Source organism: Bubalus kerabau, chromosome 14, assembly GCF_029407905.1.
Source record: "Bubalus kerabau isolate K-KA32 ecotype Philippines breed swamp buffalo chromosome 14, PCC_UOA_SB_1v2, whole genome shotgun sequence".
NCBI classification, from domain to species: Eukaryota; Metazoa; Chordata; class Mammalia; order Artiodactyla; family Bovidae; genus Bubalus; species Bubalus kerabau.
Window position 1 is genome coordinate 25100970 of NC_073637.1, and position 26495 is coordinate 25127464.

At 42.4% G+C, this 26495-nt stretch overlaps 2 protein-coding genes across 9 annotated transcripts in view; one reads left to right on the plus strand and one right to left on the minus strand.

Moving 5' to 3' along the window:
• The window catches only part of TMEM68 (transmembrane protein 68), a 36351-nt gene extending 36150 nt beyond the window's left edge, over positions 1-201 (minus strand). For 2 of the 7 annotated variants that reach the window (XM_055546023.1, XM_055546022.1), the window contains exon 1: positions 74-195. The gene's annotated coding sequence lies outside the window, so the exon portion shown is untranslated. The other 5 variants (XR_008702150.1, XM_055546024.1, XM_055546025.1 and 2 more) reach the window with 5 other exon arrangements.
• Positions 190-26085, plus strand: TGS1 (trimethylguanosine synthase 1). 2 transcript variants are annotated; one of them, XM_055546017.1, is made up of 13 exons: positions 190-489; positions 3299-3360; positions 5088-5260; positions 5831-6644; positions 7531-7648; positions 8564-8650; positions 9857-10031; positions 11974-12280; positions 12617-12769; positions 14350-14493; positions 16516-16732; positions 18558-18636; positions 25676-26085. In XM_055546017.1, the coding sequence occupies exons 1-13, from the start codon at positions 386-388 to the stop codon at positions 25796-25798; spliced, it is 2556 nt and encodes an 851-aa protein (XP_055401992.1). In that variant the 5' UTR covers positions 190-385; the 3' UTR covers positions 25799-26085. The 2 variants fall into 2 exon arrangements, with proteins under 2 accessions (XP_055401992.1, XP_055401993.1); XM_055546018.1 differs by having other exon boundaries at positions 452-591.
• Positions 26086-26495: the final 410 nt, after the last annotated feature.

A 26495-nucleotide genomic window follows, 5' to 3' on the forward strand; every position in this document is an offset into this window, starting at 1 on the left:
CTAGAGCGAAAAGCAGAGGCGGCTCGGCTCGCCCTCACCCTGGAGCAGCGGCGAGAGCTCCTCAATGGCTCACCCGGGGAAGCGGAGACACTCGAGCAGCCGTTCTTCCCGAGCGACGCGGGAGGGAAAAGCCAAGCGCCGGCTGCATCCCGGACAGTGTTGTGTGCTACACCGCTCGTCGTCCCGCCCTTTCCTGTACCGCCCTCCCGAACCACTTCCGGCGGCAGCTACTCGCTTGCGACCAGCTTGAGCCGTCCCGGGCCGGTTCGTGCCCTACAGCAAGGGGTTCTTCCTCCGTCCGCCCCTCGGCCCCGGGCAGTCGAACCGCGACGCGGTGGCCGGCCCGCGTCGTTTGCAGCGTGGCCGCCTCCTCTGAGGCGCTGTGATGTACTGCGAGAAGTGGAGGCCTGTGGCGGAGATGTGTCTCTTCCTCGAAGACCTGCGGGAGGGCTCGCGCATCCTCTGCCTCTGCTCGCGGGCGTTTGTGGAGTAAGTCGGACACGGGCCGCTCCCCGTGGTCCCCGACCTGTGGGGACTGCAGACCCGTGGTGATGGAGCCCTAGAACCGCGGCCAGCGCGTCCAACCTTCGGGTACCGTGATGCTTACGAAAAAGGGGAAAACGTCCTCGGGCGTCAGGGGGTGGTCGCCTGCGGCCCTGAAGTAAAGGAGGAAATCTGCACTGTGGGCTGTTAGGGGAAAACGTGGTGCCCGGTGGGTGTTATTTTCCACTCGCCACCTGAGAGGACGGTTACAAGCAAGGGGAGTGAAATGCGAATGAAATTGATCAGGGATGTGACGTCACACGGTGAAGGTTTGAAGATGACTGACTTTTGGTTAACATCTTTTTAAAAAAAAATGTTAGGGGGAAAAAAAAAATGTTAGGCTTCCCTGGTGGCTCAGATGGTAAAGGATCCGCCTACAATGCAGGTAACCCGGGCTCAATCCCTGGGTCTGGAATATCCCCTGGAGAAGGAAATGGCAACCCACTCCAGTATTCTTGCCTGGAGAATCCCATGGGCGGAGGAGTCTGGCGGGCTACAGTCTATGAGGTCGCAAAGAGTCAGACACGCCTGAGCGACTAACACTTTCTCTGGAAACTGAAGAAAGTGAAATATACTTTCTGGTATTACACCCATGTGATGTTGTCTAGTGGTGATCTCTAGGATTTCATACAAAGCAAAAACAAAGTCATTTCCCCTGGGCACTTTTCCCCACAACACATGCTCAAGCCAGAATTTAAGAGCACTGTCCTTAGAGACAGAATATCTGGTTTCACATCCCAGCTCTGCGGCAAATGAGCTGTGTGGGCAGTGGGCAAGTCAAAACATCTCTATGCTCCCCTTTCAGCCGTTTCAGAAAGGATTCCCTATCCTTTTGACTGCTTTCATGAATGCATGATCCCTTTACAGTAGAGAAATGGCTACTTCCACTTCAGAGATTTCCAAGAGTCATTTACTCGCCTGTATTTTGACCACCCATGTGTCTGGTGCTGTGAGAAAAAGCCGACTTAGAAACGATTGTGATGGTCGTTGTATTCAAGGTATGATGATGAGCTGCTTGGCCAGGCCTCTTAGAGGGCAGTGTCTTCCTGGCGTCCCTCCACCGCAGGTCTGGTCTCCAGCCTTACAATTCAGTTCAGCAGTTACCGTTCACTTGGTCTTTATCATGTCCCAGGTCCAGCTGTATGTGTGTATGTGCTTACTCGCTCAGTCGTCTCCCATTGTGATCCTATGGACTTTAGCCCGCCATGCTCCTCTGTCCATGGAATTCTCCAGGCAAGAATACTGGAGTGGGTTGCCATTACCTTCTCCAGGGGATCTTCCCGACCCAGGGATCAGCCCTGTCTCTCCTGCATGGCAGGCAGATTGTTTACCAGCTGGGTCACCAGGGAAGCCCACCAGCTCCAGATAACACGTCCCAAATCACTCTTTTGTGAACTGAGTTACACTTAGCAAACTCAAAGATTGCTCTATAGAGATCTCTTAGGTGTAACAGGAAATTCTTCGAATACTCAGCATCAGAAATGCACCTTCCCTGGTGATGAGCGCTCTTAGAGATGTTTGAAAGTTGCCCTAAGTGGGAAAAAGAATTTCCATAGAAATGTGAGAGCTGGCAGTCTTTCTGCCTCAGATCATCTGTAGCTTTGGGGTAGACTGGTGACAACCTTGGACACCTGTCTCCCTTGCTCCTTAGCCACGGACAAGGGTCTTCTGCTCCATCCTCTGTACCTGGCACGGCCTACTAGGCTGCCCCAGGCTCCAGAAGGCAGGCAGGCAGGCTGCCACTGTGGGCAGCACGGAGTTCCATATCGTTGGGTCTTGGCAGGCACACCACTCTGGCCCTTTTGTGGCTGCCCTCCCACCCACTGGGGCCCCAAGTTGTTGGGGGTCAGAGGGCATATTGCTAATTGCATTTCATCCCTTCCCCATTCACTGTCCTTCTAAATCACCATCTACATTATATCTCATGAAGTACCAAAAAATAAATAAACAGGGAATATGAAATACATCAAGTGTACAAGAGTTTTGTTTTGTTGGATTTATTGTTACTCCATTAGAAAAGTTGTATTAGCTCTTCTTGCAGATGGCCTTGTCGTGGCAGATACAGGGGAATGTACTACAGCTTGATTTCCTGGTAGAAAGATAATAATAAAATCCGCCCCCCTTTATTTTAAGTGTTCTGCTAGGTTTATTTTGGTTATGAAATTCCTCTCTCAGTAAAGAAAAAATTGTAAAGATACGTAAAGAAAAGTTTTATCTAGTCACTGTTTTTAGAACTCACTGAGACCAAATTGTTTAATCTTGATTTATGTTTCAGTTTAGTAAGAACTTCATTTTATGTTAGTTTCCAAAACCAGCTCAGACCATGACTGTCTTGTCTACTAGTCCTATTTGCAGATGGAGTAGTGTCTGCACATGGATTTGTAAATCTGTAAGATAAATCTTCTGACATTTATGCTGACTTCTTACTGCAAATTTATAGAATCTTTCCCTGTTTGTATATCACAAGGAGGATCAGATTCTTCCCCCAATATCCAGAGCTGCCACTTAACTTTAATAATTAGTAGTTATCATTGTAGTGTGCCTTGTATAGGATTATACCAAGTGATTTACATGTACAGTCAATCCTTGTTAGAACCCTGTAGCTATGTATTATCACCTCTGTATTACAGATAAGAATAATGTGTTAGCAGAGAGCTTTTCTGTTTTTTACCCTTGTTATTAATCTGTGCTGCCTTAACCTTGTTTTTTCTCTAGTTTAATTTTGTCAGTATTGACTCTTTGCTTTGCTTCACAGAGATCGGAAATTGTACAATTTGGGATTGAAGGGCTACTGCGTTAAAGATGACAACAGTGCAGGTAATACGGTGTAAAGCCGTATGGCCCCTTTTTTACTGAAGTTAGCCGTAATACTGTGTAGAGAAGGTGCGGAAGCGAAGCAGGGAGGTTATTTGACTGGTCGTAGTTTAAGTCGTTGCCTTATTTGGGAAAGCTTACTTGGCTGCTCATGCATGGTGTGCTTAAGTTTCATGTTCTCGGATCCCAGTGCTCTGGCTTGGGTTTTGGTTTGCTGGGTTAGGCTCCCCAGGCATTGGAGCCACTTCACTCTTACAGCCTCCTTGTTTCAGTCCTTCAGCAGTTTTATAGGTAAATGGTTCAGGGTCAACTCCAAGTGAACATCCACAGTCTGGCCTGAAGTAAGGTGGCTACCATCTGTATTAACTCTCCCACATGACAAGTAGAATCTCGTCTATACTTTGAGCCTCACCCGAAAACCACCTGGGTCTCTGTCAGACTTGCCTGTCAGGACCCCATTTGTCCCTTCCACGTGGATCTTTATGTTCCTCCAGACACAGAGGGAAGACTGCAGCCCAAGGTGTAGGTAAAACCAGCACAGGTGGCGTGTCATGTGACCTGAGAAATTCCCCAGCTCTCACGTGACGGAGCCATCATTGCATCGTCACTTACCACCTGGTAGAATGTTTGGTTGTGTTTCAGTGTGACACTATACAAGTAAGATTCCTCTAGACCCTAGGGTCCCACTGAACTTGAGGGAATATGCATAGCCCGAGGGAGCTTACGGCATATGTAGCTAATCCATCTTCCCTGTTTGCGCTCCTGAGCCTCCATGAGTTCATTATGTGGGCTGGCGAGTGGAGTCTCCTTTAATACCTAAATCGGTATCTTTCCCCCTTTGGCTTTTAGTAGAATTTCTGCCCATAGGATCTCTTTTTTTCAGGCTTCATCTGTGCAGTGTAAGATTTCCATTCTGTTGCCTAAGATTATTTAGCTGCGGTGCAGCTCGGCCTTAATTGAGTATGCTCGTATAGAGTGTTTGTCTCACATTTTCTAAATAGAGCATTTGAGTGGCTTTTGTCCAATTAGTGCTATGATCTACTTTTGGATAACTGTAATAGGATAAAGTAAAACTCGTTTTGTTGTAATAAAACAGGTTTTCTCTAATCAGGGAGCTTGAAAGGATCTTCCAGTTCAGTGGATTTCAGACCTTTTTAATAGTGAAACCTTTCATTAAATGAACTTTCCCACAGAGTCCCAGGCTGTAAATGCCAGTTGAGATTGAAGTACCCGTGAAGGGCCTAAAGACCTGCCTCTCACTTCTCTTATTACCAACTCCTAAAATAACTCCCCAAGTCATCATGTTAAACCCACTGCTCTAGTGCAGCGGTGCTGCAGATGGAAATGTGGAAATGGGGCTGTTTTCCCCAGGGCCTCCCTGCTGTGTTCCCTCACACATCCTCAGTCACAGCACAGTGCTGAGCAGGAGGAGGCACTCTGTGCGGTGAGCTGAGTGGGCAGCTGGGTGGACAGCAGCAGGCGAAGCCAGACTAGAAGCTGTCTCCTGGCTCTAGGAGGCTGTTTCCTCAGTAGTCCACAGTCCCATCAATTCCTTTTTTCTTCCTTTTATTTTTCTTCCCCTTAAAAATTGTCACATTTGCACACCTTTACTTTGAGCAAGTCATGTAGTAATTCTGGATCTCAAGTTCTTTTTCATTAAAATGAGGATGATAAAACTTGCATTTAAATCTTCTCTGAAGCTAAGCTAACATAACAACCACTGTGTGTAGGCAAACAAGCCACGGAAGAGGAGGAAGGTGGCCACTCCCAGGGCCCTGCAGAGCCTCATGACAACAGATGCCCAGACCCAGATGAGAGTGAACTGGATTCCGAGGCTGAACTCATGAGGAGTATGGGATTGCCCCTTCAATTCGGTAGGATGTCCGCACATAAGAATTTTGAGGTGATTATTAGTTTACTTTAATTGTTTGTTTCTTAATTTTCTTCATAAAATATCACATGGAATTTTTTTTACCCCAAATCTAATGCTTTCTTGAATTAGGACGCTTCCCAGGTGGCGCTAGTGGTAAGGAATCAGCCTGCCAACGCAGGAGACATAAGAGACACTGATTTGATCCCTGGGTTGGGAAGATCCCCTGGAGAAGGGCATGGCAACCCACTCCAGTATTCTTGCCTGGAGAATCCCATGGACAGAGGAGCCTGGTGGGCTACAGTCCATACGGTCGCAGAGTCGGACAAGACTAAAGCGACTTAGCACACACGCATACACCTGTTTTTAAATGTATGTACGTATTTATAAGATAACTAGAACTTATGGTTCTGGTTGTGATATGTCTCGTGCATGAGGATTCCTCTTTTTAGAAACGTAGATAGTACCATTCACTTGTTTGTGTCATTAAAACCCAGGTTAGGAGGTTAAGGGTATTTTGTTTAATGTCAAGATAGATTTAGATTCTACCTATTGTTATAGTTTCTGAAGTGCAGTTTATATTCAAGTTATTTCTCTTTGTAGGAATCTATGAATACTAGAAACAAAGTTAAAATAATGAAAAAGAAAAAGAAAAAACATCAAAAGAAGTACTTAGATGAGATTAAGAGAGAATCTTGGAGACAATGTGAAGAAGATGACGTTTCGGCTTCGGACGATCCTTCTTCATCTGAGAATGAGAACACTAGAAAGTACAAACTTCAAAGCCAAAAAGGCATTGAGGCTGAAAGTTTTCCCATTGAAAACACAGTAGGTCCAAAGCCGGAAATTACAGAGATGTGGGGAAAGTACTGGAATGAATACGGTGGAGGACTGCTGTGGCAAAGCTGGCAAGAGAAACATGCAGATCAGACCCTGTGTCCAGAACCATGGAATGTTCCAGACACAAAGGAGGAGTGGGAGCAGCACTACAGTCAGATGTATTGGTACTATCTGGAACAGTTTCAGTATTGGGAAGCTCAGGGCTGGACTTTTGATGCCTCACAAAGCCAGGATACAGACCCTGGTGGGTCTGAAATAGAAGTTGACAAGAAAGATGAAAATCACATGAAAGCAGATGAACTTTTTTCTCCATCTTTATCTGTTGGCAGCGAAAGCTCTAGTTCAAGTGATAAAGATCACAGTGAAATTCTCAATGGAATTAGTAATATAAGTCTGAATTCAGAGAAAGTAGAACAGAGACAACTAGATCCCTCCCTAAGTTGTGATGGACGTCAGTGTTTGAGTGAAGTTCCCAGCAGAAGAGAATGCCCTGCTTCTGGCCACAGTGAACCGAGTCATGGAGGAAACACAGAAAGCAGCTCGTCTGGGAGCAGAAGCACAGACCAGCCAGCTCAGGGTAAGACTGGCCAAGATTTTTTGGTGCTTGCTTTTTTTAATTTCCGTTATTAAGAGCTCTATTAGAGACCATTAGATATATTTGCCTCTTAAGACGGAGAAGGCAATGGCACCCCACTCCAGTACTCTTGCCTGGAAAATCCCATGGATGGAGGAGCCTGGTAGGCTGCAGTCCATGGGGTCGCTAAGAGTCGGACACGACTGAGTGACTTCACTTTCACTTTTCACTTCCATGCATTGGAGAAGGAAATGGCAACCCACTCCAGTGTTCTTGCCTGGAGAATCCCAGGGACAGCAGAGCCTGGTGGGCTGCCGTCTCTGGGGTCGCACAGAGTCGGACACGACTGAAGTGACTTAGCAGCAGCAGCCTCTTAAGAAAGAGAAGTTGTTTTTAATTAAATGTGACCATGCCATCTATAGAGTTACTTAGATTAGGATTTCATCAAAGTGTGACAGCTAACAGATGTCACAGAGGTAGCTTTGTGGATTAATTTGTATAGATTTGGACAGCCATGAGGAAAAGTAGTTTCATAGTTCACTTTTTTTTTTTTCACTTTGCCTACCCCCTGGCTTGAGGGATCTTAGTTCCCCAACCAGGGATCAAACCCAGGCCAGAACAGTGAAGGCATGAAAGCACCAAATCTTAACCTCTGGACCACCATGGAATTTCTTAGAGTTGACATTTCAAGTAGTTAGATCATGGGAACTTTCAGACTTTCATAGACCTAGCTGAGGATTCTGTATGTGGATACACAGAATAAATAGATGTGGTCTGCCATGCAGTTCTTTGCAGGAAAGGTCCTGGAAGATGTTGATTGCCTTTGGAAATGACAGAAGAGTTGTCAAACCAGGGACAGAAACTCACTGTGATATCTCCACCTCTTTAGATTCACAGGAGTCCTCAGAAGCAAACACAGTCAGAGATGGACACCACCGCAGTGGGACTGATGGGGACGAGAGTGGAGACGATCCGCCTGAAGAGAAGCGAAGCAAACTCAAGAGGAGGCGAGTCACTCACCACCTTTCTCTCCAGCACACACCAGCACTCTTTAGAACTTGAGAGCTTACTGCAGGAGAGCACACCTCTACCTGCTCTTTCCGAACAGCACATGTTCTTGCTAACTCCTCAGTTTCTACTGGTCTTTATAGGCAGAGACTATTGTGTGTACTTACATTCTTGGGACCTCGTAGGTTCTACATACACATACAGTGAGCTTAACTTAATTTTCAAGAGTTATTTCTCATCATTTTCATTTGTTACTGTCACCCACGTAGTAGAGGTCACTAGAAGATTTCCACAAAAGGTGGTGATGGTGGCTCAGTGCTAAAGAAGCCGCCTGCAACACAGGAGACATGGGTTCCATTCCTGGGTCCAGAAGATCCCTGGAAAAGGCAATGGCAACCGACTTGCTGGGAAGTGCCATGGACAGAGGAGCCTACTAGGCAATAGTCCATGTGGTCGAAAAGAGTGGGCCGTGACTTAGTGACTAAACAACGACGCTGAGTTACTTAATATCACTTATATCAGAACCTTCTTAACATTATTTTTTCTTCTGTATTTCCTTGTTTGCTTTTAAGGAAAACCTCTAGAGATATCACCTAGGAGATTAGTTAAGGCTACAGGTGAACTGGTGTTTTTCCGAAAGAAAATGGAGAAATCTTTATTTGTACCATGTTCAGGAATAGAGATAATTACTTGACTTAAGATTTGAATGCTTGTTACTGTGTCCCAAACACTGCTAGGTAATTGATCTCATTTGGTAAATCCTGATTGAACTGCACTTCTTCCTGTCTTTCTGGGTTTGTGAACTGTGGTTGACTGTTGTGATGGGAAAGTTTGCATGGGTTGACTTTTAATATTTGCCTGAACTAGTGGACTCTGTAGTTAATGGCTTATCACTGTTTGCTTTGTTTGTTTAGTCATGAGCTGGACCTCGATGAAAACCCGGACTCAGACTTTGACAACGATGGTTCTCTTCTAGGATTCAAGCACGGCTCAGGGCAAAAGTAATGTTCCATCAACGCTGTTGTCTTCTAGAAATCTTAAACCACTTAGCAGTCCTCAAGCTCTCTTGATACTCAGATAGGGAATGCTGGTTACATATTTCATGGCATTTGACGTGTTACAGTCAAAGCACTAACCTCTCTTATTAGTAAGAATTGTACAGCTAACACTGTGCAGTTGATATATTCACATTATTAACTCAGTGTTAATAACTAAAATCCAATGTTTTTAGTCTACAAAATTGTAATCATCTCTTTGTACTCCAAGCCATATAATCATTTAAGGCTAGAGTTTATAGAAGTTAATAATATAAAGGGTTTTCCTGATAACTGCCACATTTTAAAATTCCTGGCAGAATTTATTTCTAGCCACATGTAATTTCATTGAGAAATCACTTAGGTAGCTCTTGCTGATATATATTCAGAGATTTATTCTGTTACCTGGAATTTAACTTAACTGTTCTTCTATTTGGAGCACACAATTTCAGTAAAAGAGAAGGGTAAGATATACTTTTTATTAAGTTTATAGTATGGGTGGAAGATACACTTGACATTTAAAGCCAAACTCTTCAGAGTTTAAGTGCTGAATTGTATGTTATACTATAGGTCCCCAGTAGTCTGTAGGAGGCAGTTAGTGAGGCTTCAGAGAGTCAGTGAAGGCTTCACAACGGACATTTGTCTTCTAGGACTGGAAAAATTCACATGGTTAGATCAGCAGATGTTCTCTAGTTACTTTAGTAATGGGGGTTTACTTCTTAGGTGAGTTCAGATTGATTTAAGAATCTAGTGGCCACTTTCAAGATAATTTGAACATATCCAGAACAGGGTTAGAAGAGCTTTGGCATCACCTTACTGTGAAAAAAATTGTATTTTCCCCAACAAACATTGGGATTATAGTTTCCTGCTGTTACTTTGTTGCATTTTACAATATAATTTCTCCTTTCTGTTTTAGGTAAGATGTGTTGATATTATTCCCACCATTGGTGTTGCACATTTCCTTGAGAATTAATCTACAAGCTAGACCTTAAAAAGTCCTCTGCAGTCCTCTGCATGTTTAACTTTATTTTGTAATTTCCATAATTTAAAAAAATGAAATGAAAGTATCGACTGCTAATAGGAAATAGTGAAAATTGTTAGTTTCTTCTCTTTTCGTATAAAGAAATCCATAGACCCTCATGTCTGAGTCCACTCCTTTTGGTTTGGTCACAGATATGGAGGAATTTCAAACTTCAGTCACCGGCGGGTCAGGTATCTGCAGAAGAACATGAAGCGGAAGTCAAAGTCCTTGGACATGAGACGACAAATCAATATGAAAAACAAGCACATCTTCTTCACTGAAGAGTCAGAGAAAACTGGTTTTAAGAAAAGCAGAACTTTGAGTAAGGTGTGTGTAACATTTGCTCCATATTTACAAACCTAGTCTGAGTTTGTGACCCTGGCTGCTTATTTGTTGTTTGTGAATGAGAACCCTGCTTCTTCTGGTGGTCAGGGCACCAAAAATTCTGTTCCATTTGCTTCCTCAAGGCTTTTATTGTGTGAATGAAATTTGCAGAATAGGTAATTTGGGGGTGGTCTGATGGGGATGTTTGAAATCTACAAAGTAGTAACATGTGGAACAGTAAATAGGGGATGTTGTCTGATGTGTGCAGTGACGTCTCATCTGTTTCAGGCTAAGTACCATCTTGGAGGCCTGATTTCTGACAGCAGCTACTGTAAGCCTTAATTTTGAGGTCACCTAGAGGTGATTGGGGAGAAGGCAATGGCACCCCACTCCAGTACTGTTGCCTGGAAAATCCCATGGATGGAGGAGCCTGGTAGACACGACTGGTAGATAAGAGTCAGACACGACTGAGCGACTTCACTTTCACTTTCCACTTTAATCCACTGGAGAAGGAAATGGCAACCCACTCCAGTGTTCTTGCCTGGAGAATCCCATGGACGGAATAGCCTGGTAGGCTGCAGTCCATGGGGTCGACAGAGTCGGACACTACTGAAGTGACTTAGCAGCAGCAGCAGCAGCAGCAGAGGTGATCAATCTTAACTTCGCACAGACAAGTTCACCCTGCTGTCATGAGCCCCACGGCTAATTTAGTGACTCACAGTGTTAACTGGAGCACGCATGTCCCCTCTCTCGGATTTTGCTGTACCAGCCTTCTGAGAACCTAGGAAACAAAAGTAATTAGAGTTGCTTTTGCTCCATTTCTTGAGTGATCCTTCTCTGTTACAGAAAAAGAGCTCCATCCAGTGAGCAGTTTTGCGTCTGCCACCTCTGGGGCAGCTCTGTAGAGCAATGAAGCAAGGTCTCAAGCCCCATGATGACTTGTTTTACCCTTAGCATACATTATCTTTCCTTAACTTCACCATCCTTCTAAAACATCCTACAGATTTATCGCTGGTTTTATTTTTACTGTATTTCAGATTGCTTGGTTTGTGGTGTTATTTTACTATGTGAGTGGCCCTGGCTATATCTGGAACAAATTTCCTAGTACCAGTTTAATCAGTCTAACAGGTCTTCCTAAACTGTGTTGGATGTGGTAGTCCCGTACATTCGTCCATAGCTGAAGAGCTGAAACATAACTGCTGTGTGGGCTGAGAAAGTAAAATCAGTGTGGCTGTTGTGCCCTTAGTATCCGATTGGTGCCCCCAAAGGAAGGTTCTGGGTTGTGGTCTCTGCCCATTGCCTCTCTGCCACTCTTATTCTCATCTTCTGACTCTTAGGAAGATCAGGAAGATCTGTTATGAAGAATATTCACGTTAGAAAATTGCATGGAATTGTGCATCATCTGACCTTGAGCCTTGTTCGCATTTCAAAGAAGAAACCTGTTTCTTAGGAATCACTTTACTGACTCTGCTGCTTCATTAGAAGGCAGCTCACATTTTCTTTAGATGGATTGACACTAAATCTTTGTAGAATTCTTCTCTGATGCTGAGTACCATTTAACATAGATCAGATAGCCTGGGCCATTGTAGAAAATTCTGTATAGTTGGAAAAACTAAAAGTTATGGCTCAACAATAGGTGAGTGCATTTGTAATGGTAATGTATATTATGGTTATATTGTTAGAAGACCTAATGGAAAGTTACTGGAACAGAGACCTTTATGCTCTTAGTGTTGATTGCATGCAGGAAGGTCATCGTGTTGTGTTTAAGTGAGGTCATGGTATATCCAGGTAACATTTAGGTTGGAATTACTTAACTTGTATGATGTAGTGTACATATCTGAGCTAATACTGTGACGCAGCTTGTCAGGTCAAAAATGGTAAAGCAGGTAGACATGTTCTTTGTAACAGAGAATTAATTCATGCTTGTAACATCTTAACATTTCAGGTAGAAAAATTTCTAAAATGGGTTAAGGAACCAGTGGATGAAGAAGCATCGCCAGAGTCGGTTTCTCATAACAACGTGCGCGAGACTTGCACAAGCAGTGGCTCCGAGGAACCAGAAGTGTCTGTGGAGAAGGGGGATGAGCCGGTGGAAACGAGTGAGGCAGAACCTGGACAGCGTCCTGCTGTGTGTCCAGCCCGGGCAGTGGGAGCAGAGAAGCATGACGGGGCCAGCCCAGAAGCCGCCGGGACAGATACGGAGGCCTGCGTGCCGCAGGCTGCTTCGGACCCTCGCCAGGAAGAGGCTGAAGGTGAGAATGTGCTCACACTGTCACGGGCGGAAGGTCATTGCTCTCAGTGTGCCTTTCCCTCGTTACCGTTTACGATCATCTACACCTCCAGACTCAGAGCCCCCTTGGCTGCACAAGCACAGTAAAATAAAAAGTTAACTCACATAGGGAGCTATTTGAGCACTTTCATCGATGCCATTAGACTGGCGTCTGCCACCACGCTGCTCTGTAGGCTGCGTGTTCTGGAGCGCAGCCCCAAACTCTAGTTATTTGATGTAACCACACTTTAGATAACTTTACCTGTGATTTCCTCTTTCTGTAGTCACCATCTATATTGGTTCTGTTCTTTTGTTCTAGCTGAAAGTCAGAAAAAGAAGAAAAAGAAAAAGAAGAACAAAAAGGGGCTGAATCTGCCCCCTGACATCGCTGCCGTGCCTGAGCTTGTGAAGTACTGGGCTCAGAGGTACAGGCTCTTCTCCCGTTTCGATGATGGGATTAAATTAGACAGAGGTAACGTGGATGTGTACTTTTTAACTTAGTTTTGAAATAATTTCAGATTTATAGAAAAATTACAAGAATTGTAAGAAACTTTCATATCCCTTCTACTCAGATTGAGCTCTTTCTACCGTTTTGCCACATTTGCTTTGTCATTCTGTGTGTGTGTGTTTTCTGATCCAGGTACTCCTACCCCTTAATACTTTGGTGTGTATTTTCTAAGAACAATGATGTAACAGTGATAAGGTTAGAAATTTAACATTGTTACCATGTTATAATCAACAAAGTAGTGCTCTCCTTTCATCAATTATCCTAATCATGTCCTTTGCAGCATTTTTTTCCTTCCAGTGTAGGATCGTATATTACATTTATTTTCATGTTTCTTTTCCTTTAATCTGGGACAGTTCCTCAACCTTTTTGCCTTTCATGACTTTGACATTTTCTAGAGAATAGCTGCCAGTCATCTTCCACAGTGTCTCTCAATTTGGATATAAACGTGTTTTTTAAACTCAGACTCAGGTTTATTCTGTATTTTTAGCACAATTGATAGATGATTAAACAGAACATCTGATGTGCAGAAAGCTGTAAGTTAATCAGTTAACACTGGAAAGTTTGAATTCTTTCTCCAGCTTTCCTACCATGACCTTAAACAGCTAGCTTACACTCAGTTGCACAAACTGATGCTTATTTTCGTGTTGGGGCTACTTAAATATTTCTACTGTTTATTTATTATATATTATTTATTATTAATATTTATTAACTGTCAAAATCAGGAGGTACTGATCTGTGGTGGAGTTTCCAGGATTCCCTGAACCTCTTAAAACTATTTGTAAAAGTTGTATATCAGGGAGCATATATAGAGTTTGTTGGGGAAATAAGACTGGATAAAAGCTGATAATTCTATAATAGGAGTTTATGAGTTTATTCTTCTACCAGTGAGGAGCCATTTAAAGTTTTGGTTTAAAAAAGGAGGGGGAGGGAATAGGAAAATTGGTACATCATTTTGTTCAGAGAAATATTCTGAAAAATATAAATTCCTTCTGTTGGACAAGAAGGAGGAGGGCAGTGTCCTTTTCCTGTGGAGTGAACACAGGACTTCATTACTGAAGATGAAGACAACCCTACAGTCGTGTTGTCACATCCTTGCTTTCTGCAGATTTTGCTAAGTGTCTGGTACAAATCTGGTTCATTACTTCCCCTCTAGGAATGAATTAATTGGGAGCCTCAGTGAAGTTTGGGGAGTTGATCAGCTAGAACAGCTACCTTTCTATTTTCCACGATAGGCAGTCAGTTGTTACTACACACAGAAAAATCAGTATTGCTTTCAGTTATTGGAGGCGTTTTGTAAAAGAATCAGGCAAGAATAGAGGTGGTTGGTTGTTTATGTGGAAATCGGGACTGGGGATAGTACTGCTCCATTTATAACAAAATGTGTAGACCTTTCTTTCAAACTGGATAATAAATGATTTTTTGAAAAGAGAAACTGAGTTGTTTTTTGGGTATTTATTCAGTAGTATACATCAATGTTTGCTGTGTCTGTGTCTGGCTTGGCTTCTTGACACTGAATGTCTTAACAGAAGCCTTTCCCTTTGCAGAGGGCTGGTTTTCAGTTACTCCCGAGAAGATCGCCGAGCATATCGCGGGCAGGGTCAGCCAGTCCTTGGAGAGTGGCACCGTTGTGGACGCCTTCTGTGGAGTTGGAGGAAATACCATTCAGTTTGCCCTAACAGGGAAGAGAGGTAATTGGTCATCAGTGGTTTACTCATTAATTAATTTCAGTTTATTCATCAGATGCTTCATTTTCCTTCAGCCCTATCTTTACTGAGATATAATCATTGATAATTTAATGCCAAATATTTAACAATAATAGTTAACATATATTAAGATTACACTTTGTGTACTGTTGTGTTTAATATGTATCAGTGTATTTAGTCAATAGTCTTGTGATATGTATCTTTTATACTTTCTGTATTTAACAAATAAACTGAGAAATAAAACATGCAGTAATTTGCCCAAGATCACACAGACCCAGCCCAGTAGCAGCAAGATTATAACATGATATAAAAGTAAAACTATTAAAATGGGAGAGACTGTTCTCTGGAAGAAGAGAAGCGTAGATGGTGCACCAGGGGAGGTGGGGTCCAGCTTTGCCCTCACCTGCTGTATGATTTTAGACTACCTTTAATCTTAATGGAAAGGAGAGATTAAATTGAGAGAACCCTGTGATACCTTTCAGCTTTGACATCCTAAGACACTAAGAACCTTTTAAATATTAGACTGTCCTCATGGTTGTTTGACTTTGGAATCCCAGAAAAGAAAACCTGTTACTATGTATCTGCCAGGAACTGTGTCAGGTAGGTGGTATATGTGCTGTTTCCAGAGATGGGTTGAGGGGGAGGCTTTATGAGACTGGACAAGGTGGCCAATGGCCGCCATTCCTGGACATTGCAATTCCCCGCGGTATCCTCCAGCACCTATCAGCACTTCTTCATTCACCTGCCGGATTGAGTTGCTCACACTCTGTTAGGCCTGAAAACAAAAATGGCTTCCAAGAGAGCACAGGTGAAAACAGGGCGATTAGCCAAATACAGTTGGTGTTGAAAGTCACTTTTTTTCTGTTGAATTTTTGCTGTTGATAGTGTATCTCTGCATCTGTCTCCATGCTATCAATTCAGCAGATTAAGCAGCTAAAAAGGACCTTGTCCCTTTTATAAATATGAATGTTATTTAGAAGAATAGTGTTGTGGATGGATGATTTTGCAACATAGGGTTGGTGCCTGTATTCATTGTTCCAGTGATGTACTTAGTGCATTATTTCCCCAAAGCATTAACAAACCTTGAAACCAACATTTTCTGTAATACAGCTGTTTCCTTGTCAACCATGGTGTATGCATCAGGATTGCACTCCGCCCTTGCAGACATAAAATATTGCCACTAACATCCTGTTGCACACACAGGTGCACATGAGTAATTTACTGGAAGACATGAGTAAGTCGGAATTAACTTATGTTTGCGTTGCTAATTATGCAATTGAAGTAAATTAAATGAGAGCCCATGCGGTAAAAACATGACGTCTGTTCCCTCTACCTAAAATGTCTCATTAAACATCACCAGCAGGTGTTTTTGCAACTCTTCTTCATAAGTTAGCTACATAGGTTTGTCAAAACGTTTTATTTGCCTTTCTGTAGACATTGTCAAATCTGTCTACTTTTGGACATTGCCTCATCTTGAGGAAATTGGCCTTCTCTGAAATCTTAGCATTTCTAAGCTGTCTGTGCAGCCATCACCTTCCCAAGTGTCTACCGTACAGCTCTGACCACAGACCAGGCTTGGGTTGCTGGGTAGCCACCTCACTGGTTGCCTTGGCCCAGTGGCCTAAGTGAGACAGCTCTGCAGGCCACATCCTTGGTCTCATTTTCTTGATACAGCACAAGTGAATCTTCCTGAAAGTGAAAGTGAAGTCGCTCAGTCATGTCGACTCTTTGCGACCCCGTGGACTGTAGCCCACCAGGATCCTCCATCCATGGGATTCTCTAGGCAAGAATACTGGAGTGGGTTGCCATTCTCTAGGAAGTGAATCTTCCTAGGTTAGGTGAAATTTTTAAATTAAATTCTCTCATTTATGTGGCCAAATCTCCCTTTAAAAACTCTTTTTAAAAGGGACTTAAATGCACAGAAAATAAAGACTGCTCAGAAGATGCAGTCATCCATACAACTGACAATCAGTATCATTGAACTCCTCTTTCTTGTCCTATTTTTAGTGATTGCCATCGATATTGATCCCGTTAAGATCGATCTTGCTCGCAATAATGCAGAAATTTATGGTGTAGTGGACAAGATCGAGTTCATCTGTGGAGATTTCCTGCAGCTGGCTTCTAGTCTAAAGGCCGACGTCGTGTTTCTCAGCCCGCCTTGGGGAGGACCGGACTACGCCACTGCCGAGATATTCGACATCAGCACCATGATGTCTCCTGATGGATATCCTTTGGAAGTCCTAGAGTTCACTCAAACAGTGCTGTGGAGAGGAAACGTGTGTGTGTGTGTGTGTGTGTGTGTGTGTGTGTGTGTGTGTGTGTGAGAGAGAGAAATTAGTGAACAGGAGAGATGTTAGCTAATAGCACTTGATAGATTCCAGTTTGTTTTGCATAAAAATTAACTGGTGATTGATCTCCAAAAGTTATGGCAAATATGAGGTTATATTTCCATTGGTTACTCTCCAGTTGTCCCATTAGAAAATAAGAACTAAAGGGCATTAATTGTTTGGAATTACTGTCTAGAAATCAGGGGTTTCCTCAGGACCTGTTCCTGGGCTCTGGGTGACTGTCCCCTGACTTCTGTTCAGCTCACACTAACCTAAGTTGTCTGTGTCTCCAAGTTCTGCCTGTTACTTCTCCAGGTTACTGGAGCAAACCCCTTATTTCAGGAAGACTAACGTGTTCCAGAAGGCAATGGCACCCCACTCCAGTACTCTTGCCTGGAAAATCCCATGGATGGAAGAGCCTGCAGTCTATGGGGTTGAGAAGAGTCGGGCACGACTGAGCGACTTCACTTTCACTTTTCACTTTCATGCCTTGGAGAAGGAAATGGCAACCCACTCCAGTGTTCTCGCCTGGAGAATCCCAGGGACGGGGGAGCCTGTTGGGCTGCCGTCTATGGGGTTGCACAGAGTCGGACATGACTGAAGCGATGCAGCAGCAGCATGTGTTATTTTTCCTTTTATCTCAATTCCCCAGAGGAGTCATTTATGGCTCTTAACTGGAATTGTTTTAAATCGCTAATTAAAATTTAGAAAAAATACAGTAGACAGAATTACATGTCTTTATTCTTTACTAGAAAGATGTGGTTATTGTGCTTTCCCATTCATCCGGTTTTCACAAAAACTAGGAAATAGCAGAAAGAAAGTATGTGTTTCTAGCTCTCAGTTGCTACCCTAGGATAATCCAATACATAGATTAAACTTCTAATCCCTGACCTGTTAGAGACAGCTCAGTCAGTTCAGTCACTCAGTCGTGTCTGACTCTTTGTGACCCCATGGACTGCAGCACGCCAGGCCTCCCTGTCCATCACCAATTCCCAGAGTTTACTCAAACTCATCTCCATTGAGTCGGTGATGCCCTCCAACCATCTCATCCTCTGTTGTCCCCTTCTCTTCCTGCCTTTAATCTTTCCCAGCATCAGGGTCTTTTTTTAATGAGTCAGTTCATCACATCAGGTGACCAAAGTATTGGAGTTTCAGCTTCATCATCAGTCCTTCCAATGAACACCCAGGACTGATTTCCTTTAGGATGGACTGGTTGGATCTCCTTGCAGTCCAGGGGACTCTCAAGAGCCTTCTCCAGCACCACAGTTCAAAAGCATCAATTCTTCGGTGTTCAACTTTCTTTGCAGTCCAACTCTCACATCCATGCATGACCACTGGGAAAACCGTAACTTTGACAAGACAGACCTTTGTTCTCCTTTAGGTCCCATTAGAGGTACTGTTGGGCTTCTTAGGTGGCTCAGTGGTAAAGAATCTGCCTGTAATGCAGGAGACCCCCGTTCAATCCCTGGGTCTGGAAGGACCCCTGGAGAAGGGAATAGCAACCCACGCCAGTTTTCTTGCCTGGAAAATTCCATGGATAGAGGAACCTGGAGGGCTAGAGTCCATGGGGTCTCAGAGCTGGACATGACTGAGCAACTAACACACACATACAGCGCTGTTCCACATCAGAATACACTTGGGTTATAATATAACAGTTGAAGACCATATCTCTGATCGGAAATCAACCGCTGTTTTTGTTACTTTTCCTTAACTACTGTCTACCTTTGAAATTTTCAGACTTTCCCAGAAGATCACTAATAATATCGTTTTCTTTCTTCCAAGAAATGCTGATATCGACCAGGTAAGCCATTACTAAAGATCTTCTATGAACCTCTGGCGTGACTGTTACAGAGACTGGACAGAAAAAGGTACAGGGTATTTCTTTACTTGAGAGCATATTTATGAGCAATGCCTGGCTTTTTTTTTTCTATTATTAGAAAACTAGAAGTCTCAGCAGTTAAGTCTACCCATGCCCATTTCATCCTGTCCATCTCCTTGGCTCCCGGCGTACATGACCATAAACAGAACACTCAGAGCTTTTCATTCCATGTCCTGAAAGGATGAATGTGTTGTGTTCCAGTCCTGCACACCTGACATAGCCGAGATACCTTTACTGAAGCCTGCCTTGAGAATAGGTGTTAGGTATTCCTGAAAATGACAGCCTTGATGGATACACAGACAGATGAAACCTTAATGTGACCACCAGTTTTTTCTGTGGTCTTGAGGTGTAGGGCACTTGACTGACATTCACATGTCCCTGTTCTGTTCATATCACAAACATTTATTTTAAACATGTTGGTTTTTTCCCGAGAATAATAACTGCTTCACAGCGATCTGAGGATGTCTTGGTTTCATGCTTTCGTTAATGTGTTTTGTAAGCACCTATCACTCCAGTATTCTGTCCTAGAGCATTCCATGAACTGTATAGTCCATGAGGTCGCAAAGAGCTGAATTAGCGACTTTCACTTTCATCACATATCTGCTTTGTGCTAAGTATGCTGTTGAGAATCTTTGGTCTTTCATCTTTAAGTTTTACTCCAGCATTGCTGGGTGTTGGTTTTTCCTTTCTCTCCCATTTGGTACTCTGAGAGCTGACTCTCACTGAGCTTTGTTCATCATATTTAACTCTGAAATTATCTCCATTATTTATTCAGCTATGTTCTCACCATCTTTTTCCCTTTATCAGGACATCTATTACATGAAAGTTAATGTCCTATAACTGTATTTTCTGGTGTTTTGTCTCCTTTTCCCTTCTGGGAGATTACTTCTATCTGTTCTTCATTCCTCACATATATAAATTTTTTCTATCCCATCTAATGTATTTTTTGAAGAATAAATGAAATAAGTAAACCAGTTTTCACAGTCCCTCCAGCCCATAAATGTTCAAAAATTCTTGTGTCTGTTACTCAGAAGATCCTGCCATAAAGTTATTGTGGAAAGAATGTAAACATTACTAAGATTTGGAAGAAGAACAATAGGTAAAGATGTCATGATTTCCCCAGAAGGGAAAATGGACATCTTTAATATTTGTAAAACGGGGACTTCCTAGTGGTCCAGTGGCTAAGACTGCTGCCACTGCAGAGGGCACAGGTTCCGTCCCTGATCAGGGAACTAAGATCCCACAAGCCATGAGGTGCAAACGCCATCCCCGCCCCCCCAAAACTGTAAAATGACAGAATCTAGTTTATAAACACACATTCCAGATTGCAGATTTTTCTCTTCTCCTCTACTAACCGGTAACACTTACGTACTGAACATGTTCTTGTGTTTGTTTGTTACACTTTCCCATCTTTGCTTCATCTGCTTAATCTTTGGAATGCTGGGTTTCAGATCTGGCTGCAAATTAAATCACCTGAATGGCTTCTTTTTTTTTTTTTTTAATTGTGGTAGCACATTCATGACAAAATTCACCCTAAATCACTCTGAAGCATACGGTCCAGGAGCGTTAAATACATTCGTGTTGTGGGACAGCCGTCAGCACCATATGCCTCAGGACTTTTCTGTTTTCTGACACTGCAGCTCTGTACCCATCACAAAGCAACTCCACATCCCGTCCACCACTGCCCCCAGCGCCCACCTTCTACCCTGTGTCTGTAAATCTGACTGCTCGTATGTACCTCAGTAAGTGGAGCCATACGATATTTGTCCTTCTGTGTCTGGCTATTTTCACTTAGTATAATGTCCTTAAGGTTCATCCGTGTTGTAGCGTGTGTCAGAATCTTCCTTTATTTTTAAGGCTGAATGACATTCTGTTGTATGCACGCACGTTTTGTTCGTCCTGTTACCCATCTGCGGACATTCAGGGTTGTTTCCACCTTTTGACTGCTGTGGATAATGCCACTATGAACACGGGTGTACACACGTCTGGTCAAGTCCTTGCTTTCAGCTTTCTTGGTTATATATCCACAAATGGAACAGCTGGATCACATGGTGATTCTATTTTTAGGTTTGGAGTGTTCTCCACAGCAGCAGAATGATTTTACATTCCCAACAGTAGTCACAAGAGTTCCGACTTGCCCACAGTCTCAGTAACATTTGTTACTCTGTTTGGTAATAACTATCCTAGTGGGTATGGAACGGTACCTCACTGTGCTTTTAGCTTGTGCTTTCCTAAGTGATGCCGAGCGTCTTTTCATGTGCGTGTCTTCTGGGTATTAACCCTTTATTGGATGTATGCTTTCCCAGTTTTTTCTCTCATCCCATGGGTTGCCTCAGAAGTGTTTTTTGTTACTCTTATTGTTCTGGCCACACCACACAGCCTGGGGGATCTTTGTTCCCTGACCAGGGACTGAACCTGAGCTCCCTGCAGTGAGGGTGCAGAGTCCTAGGGACTGGCTCCCCAGGGAAGTCCCTCTTTACTCTCTCAGTAGCGCCTTCTAATGCACAAAATGTTTTCATTTTGATGAAGTTCAGCTTAGCTCATTTTTTTGTTTGTTGCCTGTGCTTTTGATGTCATCTCCAGAAACGATTGCTAAATTCAATGTCTTGAAGATGTTCTCCTGTTTTCTTCTTTGTACAGTTGTCACTGAGTAGCTTTTTTAAACTACTGATCCTCAAGTCTACTGGGGAAGATTCTCTCCAGTTTATTTTCTAGGATGAGGCCCACACATGAATTTTTAAAACAGCCCAAGTGATTGTCATGTGCAGCCAGAAGTGAGATTCTCTGGGTTAAAAGAAGAGGAAACAGAATGAACAAGTCAGCTCTTCCTCTGAGTTTTAAGGGGATAATCTTAGATCTTGGTGCTTGTCATCTACTGGTGAGACTTTGTGTCTAAACATCAGGTCTCTCAGGTAGTGTGTGCTATGACAGGAGAAAGAAAAAGCACTCTCTCCTGGCTTTATGTATTTTTATATCAAATTGAATATTAAACCTAACATCTGCTATTCATGTGACTCAGTTCTAGATTCCAAGATAAGGCTGAGCCTATTCCATAATTCTGTTTTTCTCGCATGTAAATATTACACATCAAGAAAAGTTAAAAAAAATTTTTTAAGAAAAAATAATTGTACATCATAACTAGTCTCACAGGAGGCTAAATGATCCTTCTATTAAACATTAGATGGGATATTGGGGTACTTGAATGACAATAGGAAATTCACTATCACGAAAGTTTGAGTGAGTACATTTTTTCTAGCTAAGTGAACACTTGCCCAAGGTCAAAGTGAACTTTTTTTCTTGGATTTTGATTTATTTCACACACCTGCCAGAATTGCAGTTGGTAGCTAGCTCATTCACATATTCTACCGCTAGAGGGAGTAATGATACTAGAGAATAATAAAAGTAAAAAAAAAACTTGAAATTTCAAATGCATTATACTGGTATTGAATTTGGATCAAATTACTATGGGAAATCAACTTTTCTTTTTAAAATGAAAATCTATCCACATATAGGATTTTTTCTCCCAATTTTAATCTGTTTGATATATTTTAATAACTTCCGTTTTGAATTTATTTTTAATTGGAAAATGCTTGCTTGACATTGTTGTATTGGTTTCTGCCATCCATCCACATGAATCAGCCACAGGTAGACCACATGTAGGATTTTTTAAATGAGAGAAGAGATGGTACGGCAAGGTTTAGAAAGAGCAGAGTGGCATGCTTGACATGAAGTCGAGTTCATGAGAGTTCAGTCCTTAGTTGTACTTCCTGTCCAAACAGACTGGCGTTTCTTTCGGTAATCGTAGTATATTTTGGTCCAATACCAAAAATATAGCCTGTAATTGGGAACTGCTGATTTTTATCTATTTACTTCTTTCCTTCTCTTCCCCTCTCTCCTCCTTCTTCCTCTTCTTCTCCTGCTCCTTACCCCACCCCTCTCAATTTATTAAACTTAAAAAAGGGGAAGGAACCAGATGACATTTTGTCAGTTAAACCTACTAGTGAAAAATAAAGACAGCTGTAAATTGATGGCAATAAGTTTGCTTGAAACAAAATATTATTTATTGCCTTGAACTACATAATTTTTAGTTACATAGTTATAATTTCAACTCCAGAATTCTAACCTTGAAAATGTATGTACTTGTGAAAATATCTTTTAAAAGCACAAAAAGGCTAAGGTTAGAAACTTTTAAATAGAACACTTAAAGTAACATACTAATTTTGTTTTAAATTTCTTTCTAAACACTAGGTGGGTGTTTTCGATACTTGCTTTAGTTGTCCATCGTCTGAGTCTCCTGGCTAGAATGAGAGATTCACGAATGCTTCCTTTGGTTTTGTTTTGGTTTTGGTGCACTCCACTGCCTGGAAGAAAAACCCTTAAGCCATTTACTCACTAGTTGTTGAATAAAATAATCTGTCATAGACCTCAAAAACTCCCATGTAAGACATCGTCATTCCTTTTTCTACCCAAAACCCCCAAGTGCAGGAAACCCTACCTTCTCAGATTCATTTTAATGTAATTCTGTGTATGAATTACAGGGTGCTCTTTTCAGGGAGATTGGTAATATTCCTCCTTTTTAGATTTAGGAAGCCAAACCTCATCTTAATGTCTTTCTGCATTGATGAGCAAGTTACGGGTAGAACTGAGATGTTGCCGCTTGCCTCTGGGTGCTCTGCTCTCCCTGTTCCGGCAGATTTTTTGCTGCTGTTTCAGCTCAGTGTCGCTTCTCTTTACCCACCGCGTCTCTCCTTTCCTTCCTCTTCCTCTCAATCCCCACCCCACGCCCAGAGAAGACTTCTGCTTTGCCAGTCTCAACTTTTTTTATGTAAATCATTATTTAAAGGAATGGGAGAAATACTGTGCTTAAGTTATATCTTAATTCATAGATAAATTACTGTGAAGTAATTATATTTTAAATACACTAGTCGATACGCCTTTCATTGGTTAAAGAGAAAATTCTTCATTTGCCCTTTCTTGTGAAAAATCAGACCGGCACAAAGATTGCTGTTGTTTAGTCGCTCAGTCCTGTCCAGCTATTTGTGACCCCATGGACTGCAGCACGCCAGGCTTCCCTGGCCTTCACCATCTCCCAGAATTTGCTCGAACTCACGTCCATTGCGTCCGCAATGCCATCAAACCATTTCATCCTCTGTTGTCCCCTTCTCCTCCTGCCTTCAGTCTTTCCCAGCATCAGGGTCTTTTCTAATGAGTTGGCTCTTTGCAACAGGTGGCCAAAGTATTGAAGCTTCAGCTTTAGCATCAATCCTTCCAGTGAATATTCAGGGTTGATTTCCTTTAGGATTGACCGGTTGGATCTCCTTACAGTCCAAGGGACTCTCAAGAGTCTTCTCCAACACCATAGTTCAAAGGCATCAGTTCTTTGGTGCTCAGTCTTTTTTATTGTCCAGCTCGCACATCCATACATGACTACTGAAAAAATCATATGTTTGACACTGCAGACTTTTGTCAGCAAAGTGATGTCTCTACTTTTTAATACACTGCCTAGGCACAAAGATATCAAAATAGAAAACGAAACACTTCTTTCTTCCTAATAATTGCTGCTCTGAGATGACTTCACTATTTTTCACTTCTAGTTTTACTTTAATTACTTTATGCCTTTTTAGTCAATAGTGGGATGTATACATGCATCTTCTCATTATAACAGATACTGTTTGGCTTCTGCTGTCATCTATCTGTATTGATAAAAACACAGCCATCTCTTTGCATCTCTGTGGAAGAGGTTGATATCAACATTGTTACTTTCCTAGTGGGACAACCTCTTTTTTTTCTTTCAGCGTGTACTATGGAATGACCTTTGCTTCTTCCCTATTTCTGTATCTGTGACGTTTTTCTGAGGAGAAGTTGAATTACTGTAGAATACATGCTCATTGATGATACACAGTAAATCTTACTTCCCGCTGGAAGCTGGTGGAGCACGTGTAATACCACTGAGATTAGATGTCTCACTTCCAAACCAGTCCCTGGTACTCCGGGAGCCCTCTCTCCCCAACTCCCTGTCTCCAAACGGCACCTCTCTGTGCAGAACACACAGCTGCAGTGTTGCCGGTTACAAGGACAGGACTGCAGTCCCTGGGACTCCGGGAGCCCTTTCTCCCCCACTCCCTGTCTCCAGGTCTCTGACTCCCAGGCTTCCACTCTGTCCCCCTTTCCCTTCACCCCCCTGCCACCCTCAACAAACTGGTCTCTGGTGATGGTTAGAAGGGAGTGTATTTGCTAGTAATAGACCTGAGAGGTTAGACAAAAGATGCTGGACTAAAATAAAACTTTGTGTAAGGACTTAGGGTAGTAAAGCATTGCTCTTGTGAAGCATCCTTTTGAGGTTAACTCTTCAGAGATGGAGAGTTGGTGGTACTTTTAGCTTCTCAATAACAGGGCCAGTCACCGTATACGAGTAGACATACGAGTAGACTTCAAAAAGAGCAGTATATTTAATCACAATAAGTGGGGAGGGGAGACTTAAAAATACACACATGCAAGAGCAGCAGGTGGAGGAGGTGATTCAAGCTGGGAGAACAGCACAGAGCCCACCCAGGAAGCGAGAGTCAGGTCATAGAAGCTGGAGCTCCCGTGAGAGATGGACAGGTCTGTCTCGCTCTCTGATGTGTTCTATCTTAAAAAATAACCTGATATTCGGGAAGAATATGTTGGTTTTCTGTTCCTCTAAGTTCTGTAACTTCTGGCTTTGGAGAGATTAGGTCTTATACAATAACATAGCACTGTGGTCCTACCCATAATGCCAAAGTATCTGAAACAACAAGTATTTCTGCCACCAAACACTTCACTAATACTCACCTGGAAAGTGACAGTGAACATTTGAGATGCCTCATTATTTGAAAGTCTTAAAAGCCTGAGTGGTATTGTCTTGATAAAGCATCTGAATGGAAGGTTTATTTTGAAATCATGCTTATGTGCGTATGACTTTCTTCTGTTCCATTTTCAGGTGGCATCCTTGGCTGGGCCTGGAGGGCAAGTGGAAATAGAACAAAACTTTCTTAATAATAGGTTGAAGACAATCACTGCTTATTTTGGGGACCTGATCCGAAGATCAACCTCTGAATCATAAGTGAGGTGGGACAGAGAGACCAAAAGATCATGTAGCAGTCAGATTATCATTCACCAGAGTTACTCTCTGTGCTCACTGATGTTTTGTGCCCAGAATCTAGTGGGTATTTGTGCCCAAATACACATTTTCCCTCACTGGTGCAGTACTATGTGAAATTTGCTTTTAAGCATCCATTTATTTTGTAGTTAGTGTTTTTTAAGTTTCTATGGGGAAAAATGAAATATATTTTATAATGTAAAAGTTTATATTCTTTTTCTATTAAAATGGCAGTCAGCAGAGGAAGAAAATGTGTCTCTTAATTATTCATCTACAAAGTGTGTTCAGTCATTTTTACAAGTAGGTCAGAATTCATGGACATGGGGCTCTCTGGCCACTGGGGATGTGGGACCTTTATCGTCCAATAATACAGGCGTATTAAACATTAAACAAAACATGGCTTTGGCTGGGGTGGAAGCAGGGGATTGAAATAAAGTAGAGAATTTCCAGTAAATATTAGAAAAAAATAAATAAAAAGCAACTGGGTTGGAGAATACAGCAATGCTAACTTTAGTTCTCTTGAAACTTCACAAAGTTTGCCTTGCAGTACGATAGCAGTAGAACTGATCATTAAGGATTAAATTAATTTCTTTTTAATCTGCAGCATCAAAATCTGTCAGTGTTCTAGGTTTTTATACTTTTTCATCAGGTAGCATTAGTG